At 43.8% G+C, this 13,175-nt stretch overlaps 1 protein-coding gene across 2 annotated transcripts; it reads left to right on the top strand.

The window, feature by feature from the left end:
- The first annotated feature begins 730 nt into the window (after positions 1-730).
- On the top strand, positions 731-12,347 carry bicc2 (bicaudal C homolog 2). Of its 2 annotated transcripts, none has more exons than XM_056383177.1 (19): positions 731-1,536; positions 2,676-2,722; positions 3,131-3,200; positions 3,352-3,431; positions 3,614-3,775; positions 3,882-3,935; positions 4,201-4,416; positions 4,529-4,780; positions 4,999-5,130; positions 5,427-5,616; positions 6,380-6,513; positions 6,621-6,829; positions 7,448-7,553; positions 8,151-8,190; positions 9,835-10,004; positions 10,790-11,009; positions 11,110-11,267; positions 11,493-11,592; positions 11,707-12,347. In XM_056383177.1, the coding sequence occupies exons 1-19, from the start codon at positions 1,257-1,259 to the stop codon at positions 11,835-11,837; spliced, it is 2,751 nt and encodes a 916-aa protein (XP_056239152.1). In that variant the 5' UTR covers positions 731-1,256; the 3' UTR covers positions 11,838-12,347. The 2 variants fall into 2 exon arrangements, with proteins under 2 accessions (XP_056239152.1, XP_056239154.1); XM_056383179.1 differs by having other exon boundaries at positions 738-1,536; positions 9,835-9,998.
- The last annotated feature ends 828 nt before the right edge of the window (positions 12,348-13,175 follow it).

Here is a 13,175-nt window from a genome sequence, read left to right as displayed (position 1 = left end):
AAATACACGATAAGTTAATAAAATACAATATGTTGTTAAATGTGACCAGGAACCAGCAGTTCCGATCATTTATTGGCTTACAAAAAGGCTGTTTGTCTTTGTCATGTTTCAGATGTCAAATTTCATAAAAAAAGCAAAGAGAAGAGAGAAGACCAAAAAGTGCCTAAACTTTTGTCTGTTTTTTTTCCCCTACACAATTAATAATATCACAGTCTTATGATCCTGTGGCGGGGCGCGACCTCTAGGTTGGGAACCACTAGACTTAATTATGTAGTCTCTCCCTCGACCATCTACTACAGTAAAATGCTACTTGCACATTGATGCATTGGTATTAAATCTAATAAGGTACTTTATATTACCTCAGTGTATCAGTCACAGTGGCAGTTTTTCAGCAGCAGAATAACTACTTTTACTACCTTAAGTACATTTTGCTGATAATACTGTTGAATGGACTTTTACTTGTAGTGGAGCATTTGTACATTGTTGTATTGGTATTTTTACTCAAGTAATGGAACCGGAGCACTTCTTCATCTTCCACCACTGTTCGGAGTAATTCTTCTGTTTGGACTATTATTACAACCTCCCCCTCCACACAAATGCTGCACACACACTCACTGCTGCGATACACCCCTCCACTCCCCTTCACCCCGACCTCTGGAATCTCAAGCCCTTGTAGGTCTCATTCAGAGGAAGGGGAGGGAGAGCAAACATGGATGGACGTGCAGTGGAACCCAACTGGATGACCCGTTTATTTTGTTAGCTGTGTGTGCTGGTGTGAGGGTGGTTTGCAGGATGTGTGTGTGTGTGTGTGTGTGTGGGTGAGATGTGTATCTTGTCTTATCATAGGCCTTGACTATCTAGCCACATAATCTGTGGACGTTGAACTGAGGATTACAGAGGATTTGTTCAGAGCTGAGTGAGCCTCAGTTGAAGTTTTAGATTTTGTTTGTCTGTCCGGAGCCCTTCAGATAGAGAAGACATGGCCTGTGTTGTAGTAAAGAAGTGACTTTCCTTCTGGGCGATTCAAGGCCATAGCAGCAAATCCTTCAAGCTTCAAACAGCTTGCAGGGAGAGAGAAAGAGTCAGATTTGTGTACTAAATTAAGTGAAGGGGGCGGGGGATTTAAAGAAAAGGCACAGGGGGGTGTTTCTTGCCCCTCTCCCCCCTTTTTTCTCTCCCTGCCGGTCTCCTTGGTCACACACATGCACACAAACTACTCGCACACACACAAACATTGACGAGGGCTCAGTCCTGCTATGGCCACCACCACCACCACCGAGGAGAGCTCTCCGGTCCTGGCCACTGTAGCACCCCAGCAGCCTGACTTGGAAACTAGCGTAGAACCCGGCTCAGCGGCAAAGCCTGAGCCCAGTGAGGCCCAATGTGACAGAGAGGAAAAAGAGGACGAGGAAGAGGAGGACGCAGGAGGAAGCTCTGTGCCGGTGCAGGAGAATGCAAGAGGTCAGAGTCTGGACCCGGAGTGGGTGGAGGAGAGGTTCAGGATTGACAGGAAGAAGCTGGAGAACATGTTGTATGGTGAGTGAGATGAGATGTTGAATGTTATATTACATGCACCTGAACTCCTTGGTTTTCCACTGGCACTGTTTTTTTTCAGAAACTTATTCTGTTGCTTACGCCAATGAAGGCCTCCCTGTGTTCTCCTCCTCACAGCCCTTGTTATCTACCTGACCCTGTGTGTCTGTCCTGGCCTGCAGCTGGCTGCTCCCTTGTTGTCACCATCAGTATAACTGCCATCCACTAAACTCCTGTTGCTGTATCATCATGATTTATGACCTGTAACAGCTTATGCATTCAGGAGTCTTTTTAGCTATTATCATTCCTGTCTGGGAAGCAGAGGTAACTGCCTCTGTTAGTTATCACTGCTTGGCAGGTTTATGACAAATGCCTCCCCTGTGTTACTGGGGAAACTCTTTCTGACAGTGTGCTACTGCTGCAGATAGAGGCTGATGTTTGTCTGTTTGTCCTCACATGGGCCCTTGATGGGAAAGCGCTCGAGCAGGTTCAGCTCTGATAACCGTGGGTCGTTTTAATGTGTGTGCAGCTGGGACTGTGCTATTGTGGCTGTTTGAGCAGCCTCTGTCAGGCAGTAAATATTGTATCTGTATCCGTCACACTGCACTTGAGATGTCACTCTGATGAGCTGAGGATCTCTTTGTTTTTTTTGTTTTTTTTTGTACATTGCTTGTTGATTACTGGAGTTGTTATTTCATTTTTTGGTCAAGTGGGAGGTCTTTGCGTCAGCAAATGCCATCGATGTGATTAGCTGTCTCTAGGTTAATTTGTGGTTGCCCCCCACCCAACCACCACCTTCTCTCTCCACCCCATACTGTTCTCTTCCCATTCCTCAGCTCTGGCCAGCGTAACCCATAGTGATGAGGGGGGTAAGGGCGTTCCTGGGCTCCCCCCGTACCCTGTAAATGTCACTGTGGAGCGATGGCCTTTTAAAATTGTTTATGTTCCAGGCAACCTCTTGTTCCAGTCCCTTAGCAAATTTCAGCCAAGTAAACATTTAAATGTTTACTGCACATATGCTTGATGTTGAACGTTATTGTGCTGTAAACAGAAGAGTATGGTGTTTTGACCAGCACAATGAGACAAATCACACTGTTTATCTTTATCTATATCTTCTTGTTTGCTTGCGCTGTGTCTTTCAGCTCCGAAGCGTGGCGATGCTGAGACAGGCGAGGAGTTTTTTGAGAGAGTAAGTAAAACTCCACACTTGGAAACATTTTATTCATAAATGATGAAATAACAAAGAGACTTCAGCTAGGTTCCTCTGTGACAGCCACCTGTAATCATCAGAGCAGAAAGCCTCCTGGTTAAATGTAGCTTAGAGTTCAGCGAGAGCATCCGTCACATTTGTTCCATACTCTGCATCCGGTGATTACTGGTTTCATGGAGGTGATGATTGCAGCCTTTGAAATGCAAATGAGGCTTTGTATTCTTAGATGAGCAGATCTGTTGTGTCTGGATGTGTGTGTCCCGACTGTGTGTGTGTGTGTGTGTGTGTGTGTGTGTGTGTGTGTGTGTGTGTGTGCGTATCTTTGTTGCATACAATGACGGCTCCGTTTTTCTTTCTCACTCTCTCCTATTGTTTGTGCTTCCACAGGTGATGAGAGAAACTAACACTCAGGTGAAATGGCCATCCAAGCTGAAGATTGGAGCAAAGTCAAAGAAAGGTGGCAAACCCTCGATATGTCAGGCACATGCCATATCAGTGTTTGTTTTTTTCTCTTTTATTCTTCCCACAAATGAATTCATTTGCTGTTAAATACAGTAAATCAGCCCTTTGGGACTTTACAGTTAAACTGAGCTTTTATTTTCATCCAGATCCACATGTTAAGGTGGAGGGGAAGAGAGACAATGTTTTGGAAGCCAAAAAGAAGATACTAGAAGTGCTGGAAACCAGGGTGAGGGGTCGTGCCATTTGTCTGGACAGTCAGTAATGTACAGATGCAGACATACTTGTACATCTTTACAACATTTTTACTGGTTCACCGCAAATAAGTTATTTCAGAAATCACTTTGTTTGAATGTAAAAGTAGCTTGTAATCTGCACAAATGACACCAAATCTGTTTATATAAAATCCAGGTGAACAAGGTGACTCTAAAGATGGACGTGGCCTACACAGAGCACTCCCACGTTATTGGGAAAGGTGGTGGAAACATAAAAAAAGTGATGGAGGTAACATCCTGTCACATCCATTTCCCTGACTCCAACCGCCACAGTGCTACGGGAGATAAAAGCAATCAGGTAACCATCTCTGAAGTGGCATTTTAATGTGCCACCGACTGCTGCTTTGAGGAGAAACTGAAAACAACTTCATTTAAATGTCATTTATTTTTTCCACTCCTACCAGGTCTCCATAGCTGGTCCCATAGAGGGAGTGGAGGAAGCTAGGAGGAAGATAAGAGTAAGTGGTCAATATGTAATCTGAGGAGAGACAACCCAATATATATTTTTATTTGTCTCAAAACTCAGAGTCTTCACTGCTGTCAGACACAGAGATCAATAGAATGATTAATAGCATGACTGACACAAAGAAGACAGGTATATTTGTCAAAAAGCCTCTGCCTGTCTTCGTCTTTCACATCTCTTCATTTGCCCCGCCCCTCTGTCTCTCTGTTTCTTCTCCATCTCATGCTCTTTCTTTTGTTGTCCGCACGATCTTGTGCTAGGACCTGCAGCCGCTGTCCTTGACCTTTGACCTCCCAGTGAGTCTGGTCCCCCAGGCTCTACCAGATGCAGGCTCCCCGCTCATCCAGCAGGTAGTGCAGACTTTGGGGGTCAGTGTGAACTTCAGGGCCGTGCCAGCCCAACCTCAGGCTCAGCCCCCCTTTTACGGAAGCTGTTGCACCGTCTGGGGCCTGCAGGGCAACGCAGCTGCTGTCAAGGTTAGCATCAAACATTTTAGAGAGAAACTGAATCCAGTTGATGCACATTTGAATACAATGTACCTACTATACTGTATATCATGTTATGTATGTACATACCATCACCTGACAGAAGGCCACTTGCATCCTAATGGACCTGCTGCTGGGGTCAGAGGTCACAGGAGGTATAGTGAGCAGCCAGCTGGATGTGACATCCCAGCAGCATCTGTTCCTGTTGGGTCAGAACGGAGCTCACTTCCTGAGCGTCATGCACCAGACCCAGACCCAGATCATCTTACCAGACCTCAGTGCTCCTCAGAGCCCTCCCTCGCTGCTCATCCAGGGCAGCCCTGACGGCGTGTGTCTGGCTCGGCAGCAGCTCATGGTACAGTGGGGCGTTCTTTTTGTTTAGGCAGAATTATAATAAAGAACGTTGTTGAGAGTTTGCAGGTGCACGTGTTCCTGTTTGCCTGCATGTCAAGATGTATTTTTTGCTCTTGTTTCTCTGCCCTTGTGTTTCTATAATTTACAGTATGATCTACAACATGTTTTGTTGCTGATATAATAACAAAAGTTTTCTTCATCTGTTGTGTGCACGTGTAGGACTGTTTGCCTGTGTGCTTGATGTTTGACATGCGTGAAGATGGAGAGGCAGATCCCTGTAAACTGGCTCAGATGATGCAAAACCTGGGAGTCTTCATTAGTATCAAGCCCAAAGTAAAGCAGACCAGCAAGGTACAGTTTTACCCACGTAGCGTTGCTGCTTTCTCATTGTCTCAGTCACCATCTGAATAGAGGTAGTCATTTTGTTGTTTTGTTAGCTACCAGTCCAATCTTTTAAAATTGATTCTCAATGTAGAGCTACACTATAGAGTTTGTCATTGCTTATTTCATATGCACTTGATTAAATAAGAAATGTCTGCTGAAATATTTCTTGAATATTCACTTTGATTTCTTATGTAAAACCACTTTCCCCTGCTGTTGTGAGTTGAATTCTGATGTACAACTCTGTGTTGGTGTGTATTTGTCAGTCAGTGGTGGTGAAGGGTCTGGAAAGGAACATCTCCTGTCTTTATGAAGCCCGCCGACTGCTCCTGGGGCTCGATTCCTGTGAGATTGCCAAGGTAATTGAGGTGACCCCTGACCCCATGCTAGTCGGCAGCGGGCTGACCAATTATTGGCTCAACATGTTGCTGCAGCAACTTCGTCTGTCGGAGCAAGGTGAGGATTCACACACATGCATGTATCTGTGTAGGTGTGTTTCCATTCAAATGTCATGGCAATTGGAAAGACAGTATTTTATGCTTAGAATTTTAAAGTTTTGGTCAAAAAAGACATTGTAGCTGACAGTACACTGTTGCCCTGCCAGATGAAGGAGCTGAAACACACACACTGCACCAGATTTTATTTGGATTATGTCACTTTTCCACAACAAAGTTACAGCATGAGAAACATTTGAAAGATGTTACATTCACATTAACATCTTGGTTTGGCAAAAGGAAAAAAATAACTTAATCTACATTAATGTGAGCATCCTGAGACAACGGCAAACAAACAGCAATTTTAACTTTCCTGTCAGTAAAGGTCCCTCATGATGTTTTACTTCTGTGTGGTGGTTTGATCCAGCACTATTTTTGGATGTTGGGTTATCTGGTGAGTGAGACATGGAGACAAGTGGGCGGTGTGAAGTACTCTCACATTGTATCAACACTGATGGAAATAGAAGAGAAGAAGCTGCAGAATCATGCTGACAACACAATTATAGATTCAGTTTCCATCACTGTCTCGTTCAATTTCTGTTTATCGGTATGGCAACATTTCTACATATCTCAGCTGATAATTTTTGTAAATCTTTACGTGTCCTTTTTTTAAAAAAATTCTTGCATTTTTATTCAGGCTGTCTTTTATGCACACATTTAAAATATGCAGAAAAACAGGTGTGTGGGAATATATATTATCATCATGTGCCCTTCATTTTGATTAGGCCCTGGGCCTGATCATGCTCCAGACATGCTGACTGGTACCAAGCACCGCCCCTCACTTCCACCAGGCCTCACCACCTCCACTGATGAGGGGAGGACAGGACTGAAGGGAACAGACAGCCGGCCACTGGAGAAGGTATGTGTAGTGTTCACAGTCCAGCTGTTATGAGCACACGATAAATCCTGCCTGACAGATAAACCTCTACGAAAACCAAAAGCACTGTATCCTCTCCTTCTCCTCAGATCCTAGAAAATGAGGACCAGTCTGGCCAATCAGAGGATGAGAGCGCTAAGATCGTGGTGATTTCATCATCTGAGTTTTGTGATGCAGTAAACAACAACATCTGCAGGTTGGGATTGATGGGTCGCAGGGGGAGTCTCCAGGGTCCCGAAATTGCCAAGGTCTTTGGCCAGGGCAGACGACATTCAACAGGGCAGGCGTTGACCTACAGGTGAACATTCATAGATGTAGGGGATTGTGTTGCCCTACTGAGTGCTTACCCTAATGTCAACCTGAGTATTATTCCAACCTGAACCAAAAAAATCAAGTATGATAACCTAAAAATAAGTGATTAACCTTCTGGAGACTCAGGGTTTGTCCCCAGATGGAAGGTGAGTCTTCAAAATGACTGTGAGCAACGCCCTACAGCGTGATAAATACACACGTGCGCACACACACACACACACACACACACACACACACACACACTGACTCTCTGAGTAACTTATTCTGTCCCTTTATGATTCTCAGGATAATATAAAAAAAAGTTTTCAAGGCTGCAGCTCTGCCTTCATACAATACATAATCATATAGCATTTTGACACTGAAATCCTCCCATAATATCACTGTTGTTGCTCCGGGGAGAAAAAGAGTCGACTAGCTCTCAAATGTTGCACACAGCCATCACAGTTTAACCTAACCTTGTGTGTGTGTGTGTGTGTGTGTGTGTGTGTGTGTGTGTGTGTGTGTGTGTGTGTGTGTGTGTGTGTGTGTGTGTGTATGTGTGTGTGTGTGTGTGTGTGTGTGTGTGTGTGTGTGCACATGCATGTGTCTGTTCTGAATGTGCCAGATTGCTGAATGCAGAGATTGAGGGAGGGAGGAATGAGCAGAGGAACAGCCTGAGGAGAGACGTGATGCTGGCTCAGGATGTTCGCGCTGACTCATCCAAGGCTGAGGTGAGGAAAAACAGGAATCACAGGTCTCTTTTTTCCCCAGTATTCTCACAAAATCATACACTGCATCTATGAAGAACCTTATTTGTCTACAACTTATCCTCAGTAGACAGACGATTAAATCTCTGTGACCCTCTGAAAGACCTGATGAAGATGACACTGAAGGTGTAATAGTGTTCTAGAGATAATTACTAGAGGGACAAAAGGTATGAGTGAGAGAGAGTGGAGACAAGATTAACTCCTTATCATCTCAAGCCAGCTGTAGATGACAAAATAGATTGAAAACAGCAAGGAACATTTTATTTGTGGTGTTATCTAACCTGCTGATTTGCACATCCCTGACCTCAGTAAGATTTGATTCTGAGAATCGATTTTTGTGTTTGTTTGCTTCCCCTCTTATTTGTCATCTCTCCCTCTCAAAGGTTACTGCACAGAGGATTAACAAGTTTACCGCCACAGCAGCAGGAAATGTTGTTTTATGCAAGTGTTTGCTCCTGCTGTAAATTAGGTTCCCCCTGCCTCTCCTCAGCAACCAGAGAAAAAAAATAATTCAATTTCATGCATTATTTACCTACTCTATTTCCTGTTTGTGCTTTGTAGGATTATGACTATGAGAAGAAGAAACTACTGGCAACCAGAGGTTAGTGCTCCTTCATGTTTAATATTTCTTCCTGTTGTACTGTGGTTTCAGGAGCTCTGCACAGCTTTCTGCAGCAACAATTAAGCACTGCTACGCAACTATTTCTGTTTTTATTGATATATAGTTGTTTTATACTTCAGATAGATATATTCAAACCCATTTTGCAAGCGAATTTGGCACAAATTAATTGCTGTTTTCATCCACCTTTTTACACACCCAGTTGTTGTCTTGGGAGCGTAGGAGAGCACAGATTGGAAAACTACTTTATATCTCCTCAAACAACACTAGATCAAAGAAAGTACCCGTTTTGGTAATATTCTTGTTAAAATAGTGATTTAATGTCATATGATTGGGCAGGATGAAGTAGCCTTTTTGGTTTATTCAAGTATGTTTTAGAGGCAACACATTAATATCCTGAGCAGAGGCAGGGGTTTGATAGAGGGGGGCCATTTCAGTGCTGCTCACTGCCAAGACAACTGATGAAGGGGACCTGTTTATGGGCTGCACTGTGCCAAAGTTATAATAGAGTAGCACTGGCACTCCCACTTAATTCACACGGGGCAGAACACAATGCAGACAACGCACACATGTATCCAGACAGCTGTGTGTGTGCACACATGCACGGACACACACAAACACGCAGGAAGCACCACCTCATCCATCATGCAGAATGAGAGATACTGGGAAGATCTGCAGCCAAATGGTACTAAACTCCCTCAGTGTTGCTTTATGGGATTATGAATTAGCAGTTTGAATGGGCCATCTGCCTCGCAGTCATTAAGACACCCATATGCCAGTATATGAATGGGACATTTACTCAAAACACAAACACACACACTCGCACACAAATGACAAACCCACCAGTTATAATCCTGTTGATATCGCACTCTTTGTCGAGTGCTGGTACAATATTTTATCACACATTCACACATGGAACCGGTTTTGTTGCCAGAGGAGGCCCAGGGTCACTTGTTTGTCATATGAGTGTGTGTGTGTCTGTCTCAGTCTCAGCAATTTGAGCTTTATTAATCGTGCCACATGCTGGCAGGAAGAAGCTCTGTTTGAGATGCATTATTTAACACCTGAACCCAGCTTGTTCAATTCAGAACATCAGAGAAGACGAGGAAAACCTGTAGTGCCTTTTCATGATGGACAGACAGGAGGCGTGAGCATATTTGAATGCTACAGAGAGAATCAATGTGAATTTGAAATCACTGTACCGAGTGGATATTTCTGTCTGGAAGTGTGATTTACACATGTGTGCGCTTTCAAATCTTTCTCCTTCAAGCTGCTATAATCAATACTTTTACAAGTGATTATGTTTCTGTGAAAGGCATCATTGGTAACGACAGTACCACAGACATTATCACCAGCTCTGCAGTTCCCATCAGCTCTGCAGATATTTCCCTCAGGAGTTGGTGGAGAGCAAAACAGGATTAAAAGAAAAGTGAATATTGAACTTACATTTGTCAGGCTAATGTTGCTCTTATCCACTAAATATTTAATCAGTCACAGTTTTGTCATGTCAGTTTTAACACAATATTATGCAGATAATATATCAGTTGCACTCCAGTTGGCCTAAAAAGTAATTAAGGCAGGTTTAAGCTTGTGTTTTACCTCCGTCTGCTGTGCATGTTATGTCAGCCATGCAGAGGAAGCCTGTGGTCACTGAGGTCCGGACCCCCACAGACACCTGGAGTGGCCTCGGCTTTTCCAAGTCCATGCCAGCCGAGGCTGTAAAAGAGCTGCGCAACATCAGCCGCCGCAGCTACAAACCGTACCTGAGCACCGGTGCCAGCCAGCAACAGGTACCAGTGAGTTTAATATGAACTTCAACTCTGCTTTAACACAAATTCATCTTTAGCTGGCTTGACGTACATACTTTTGCTAAATGTGCTGGATTCTTTTGAGCTGCCAAAGCTGTCTTTTGTTGCAGTGTGGTGAAACAGGCACCCCCATTGTGGCGCCACTAACACAGTCTCATTTATTGGTATTGCCCTCTAACAGTTTGAAGCATTTATCTCACTGCGTAGTAAGTACCGCCAATTTGTATGCTCGATTTCCTGGGGTCTGATAGCATCGCCTTGGTCAACACAGCCACTCCTGGGCAACCTGTTTACCTGAGCCTGTTTCAGCTCATCTCCCTGGCTTTTTAAAAGCCTCCTGAACGGCTGCTCACTGACTGCTCAGTCTCCAGTGATGGAGAAGCGGACTCATTTAGATTAATCAGAGCAAGAGGCTTTTCTCGAACAAGTTCAATTTTCTGTTGAGACCCTGGAAGCTTTGAGGAAGCATTCGCTACGCTCACTGCATTGATAATTCGAGAGAGTACTCTTATCACAGGTCAGTCAACAGACTAGTTTAGATAAATGATTAATAGCTTCTCTGATTAAATCTTTTGACCTGTGGGTATTATGTCCACTGAAACCTTCAGCACGAAAGAGAATTTTTAATTGCTTAACGATGTTTGTCTCATGACCTCTGGCAAAGACAGATGAAAGAAGGGGATAGTGAGTGACAGAAGTGCAACGTTCTGCTGTTTGTGTGACACTAACTCCAATCAATATTTAATGGCGTCTCAATTTCTCTCTCTTTCTAGTCATGGGCTGCTCCAACAGGGAAGATGTGTAACGGGAGCGACTCAGAGAACTGGCGGGACAGACGTGGCTCTACATCTTCAACACTGCCTATCTCTTCCTCTTCCTCCTCCTCCTCCGCTTCATCTTCCCCCTCCTCACCTCCCTCTACTCTCTCCTCTTCCACCTCCTCCTTCCCTGCATTTGCATCATCGGTGAACAGAAACAGAAACGAAAAACCTTGTAAGTTGTTACACGCGTGCTTTTTGGGGTGGGGGTGGCGGGTGTCACTTTCTCATGTCCACATGTCCTTCTCCACTGACCTTTGACCTTTGATGTCTAGCGGAGAGCTTCAGCAGCTACTTTGAGGGCGTGTGTTCATCGAGGAGGGCGTCTACCTGCAGCCAGCGGAGCCCATCCCCCCAAATGACCGACGACCTACCTGAGCTGCTCAGTCAACTTGGCCTAATCAAGTACATTGATGTGTTTGAGCAACAAGAGGTAAATGCATGCAGAGAGTTGCAAGCAATCATTTTCTGAGTGTTATAAAAAAAAACTTATTAGAGTGTGGCAATACATTTTCATCATCACTTCCACATGCAACATGCTGGTTTTGCTTACCACAGAGCTCCAAACACACAAACAAGCACACTCTTGTCTCCTAGCCAAATGCGTTATACATTATGAATGAGCATCATGATGCAATTGCTATCTGTACTCATCCAGATTGACTACCAGACATTCCTCACTCTGTCTGATGAAGATCTGAAGGAAGTGGGTGTTTCCACCTTTGGAGCCAGACGCAAGATGTTACTGGCAATCTCAGGTGAGAATCTGATGTCCTAGCTTGAATTCATATCTGCTTTTCCATCTGTTTAGGTGGAAGGTGTCGCTCGCCTCCTCTTGTGAGAATGATTAACATGTTTGTTTTTTAATCCAGACCTGAACAAGAGCAAGAGGAGGCTCTCGGATACACCTGCTGTGAAGCCTGGATACCTGGAGGGCGGTGCTAGTGGTCGACTGCCACGAATCGTGGATCTAGAAGTTGCTGCTCAGAGTAACCGCTGGTGAGAGGAAACGCCAACCAGCTCTGAGCTCTATCTGAGCAGCATGGAGCTATTAAACATCTAAAAGTATGCAAAGATGCTGTTGCCAGTGCAAGGTATCTGCTAATTATTTTCTATAAATGATTAAGCATGAAATTGCCTGGGAGAGCAGCAAACATTATGTGAACGTTTAAATGCAGTGCCTTTCATCTACAGCCATACCCCAAAGCTTTTTTTTTATATATAAAAAATCAAGACAAGGAGGTCTTTTCTTCCAATCCTCTGATTCTGCAAGAAACTATATGAAACACAAATGTACATGTGAAGATGCTGATTGTATTTCTCTTTTAGGGCATCTTTTATTGTTATAAAGTGCCTTCCTTATGTAAACTGCAAACGTCCTTATTTCTGTGCTTTGACCATGTTAACCACTACATTTATGTAATTGTACATAGATATTTACAAAAGAAAATTACATTGCAATATGATAGAGATGTTAAAATAAAAATCTGCTGTCAAGGTTTACCCATCAACACCATATTGTTTGGGAATGTATTGTTTATTAGTGTTTACATGCGCAAAGAGAGACAGAAAAATGACAAGTGACATGCAAAAAATGGTCGATGGCCAAACACAGCAGTTATATGGGCTGTGCCTTAAACCCCGAGACGACACAGGGCATCCCTCAAGAATGTATTTTCACTTGCCATCAACTGAACGCTGGTGTCAGACCACCAGAGGGCACTGGTAACACACATTGTGTTTAAAAATTCAAATCACATTTGTGTTGCATGAAAAATAATAGCTTTGTTTCAGGAGGAAACATAGTGACAATAGCATTAGAGCTACAGATGGACAAGGTGGGGTTAGCTTTGAAATATACAGTGGCAACAATCCGATAATAATAAAATATAATTAGAAAACCTTTATAGGTAAATACATTTATTGGTGGGAAGGCAATGTGACATTCCTTTTTAATGTGGTTTGGTCTCGCCTGACTGCTCACCTGAAAGTTCCAATTTAATTTATCACTGTTGCCAGAAGTGAAGCCACTGGAACTGCTTATGAATTGTTTCCTGTTTAATTTATTTAGCAGAGGGCTACACCCTGCAATTTAGTGCTATCAGAAGAACCTCACTGACAGAATGTTAACGAGAACAGTATGATCTCTCTCTGAATTTGCAAATTTGGAATATCGCTGTCGGTTACCACATCCGAGCGTCAGATCCAAGAAAACCTCCACCGGGGGGCATGAGGGGGTCTGATCTGTTCAGACGCTCCAGAAGCTGGCTGGTGCAGTGGCAGTTACGCATGACAGAGAGTATGAGTGGAAGTGGTGGGCTGTTACAGATTAGGGAGAGAT

This window comes from Seriola aureovittata, chromosome 8 (genome assembly GCF_021018895.1).
Source record: "Seriola aureovittata isolate HTS-2021-v1 ecotype China chromosome 8, ASM2101889v1, whole genome shotgun sequence".
NCBI lineage: Eukaryota > Metazoa > Chordata > Actinopteri > Carangiformes > Carangidae > Seriola > Seriola aureovittata.
This window is presented reverse-complemented; position numbering and strand designations above follow the sequence as displayed.

What these genes read in the sequence shown, in the direction of transcription:
- bicc2 (XM_056383177.1), top strand. Translation starts at nt 1,257, where the DNA reads ATGGCCACCACCACCACCACCGAGGAGAGCTCTCCGGTCCTGGCCACT. An exon ending in AAGTAAAGCAGACCAGCAAG is followed by an intron (nt 5,131 to 5,426) that starts GTACAGTTTTAC and finishes TGTATTTGTCAG; the next exon opens with TCAGTGGTGGTGAAGGGTCT. An exon ending in CCAGCCAGCAACAGGTACCA is followed by an intron (nt 10,005 to 10,789) that starts GTGAGTTTAATA and finishes CTCTCTTTCTAG; the next exon opens with TCATGGGCTGCTCCAACAGG.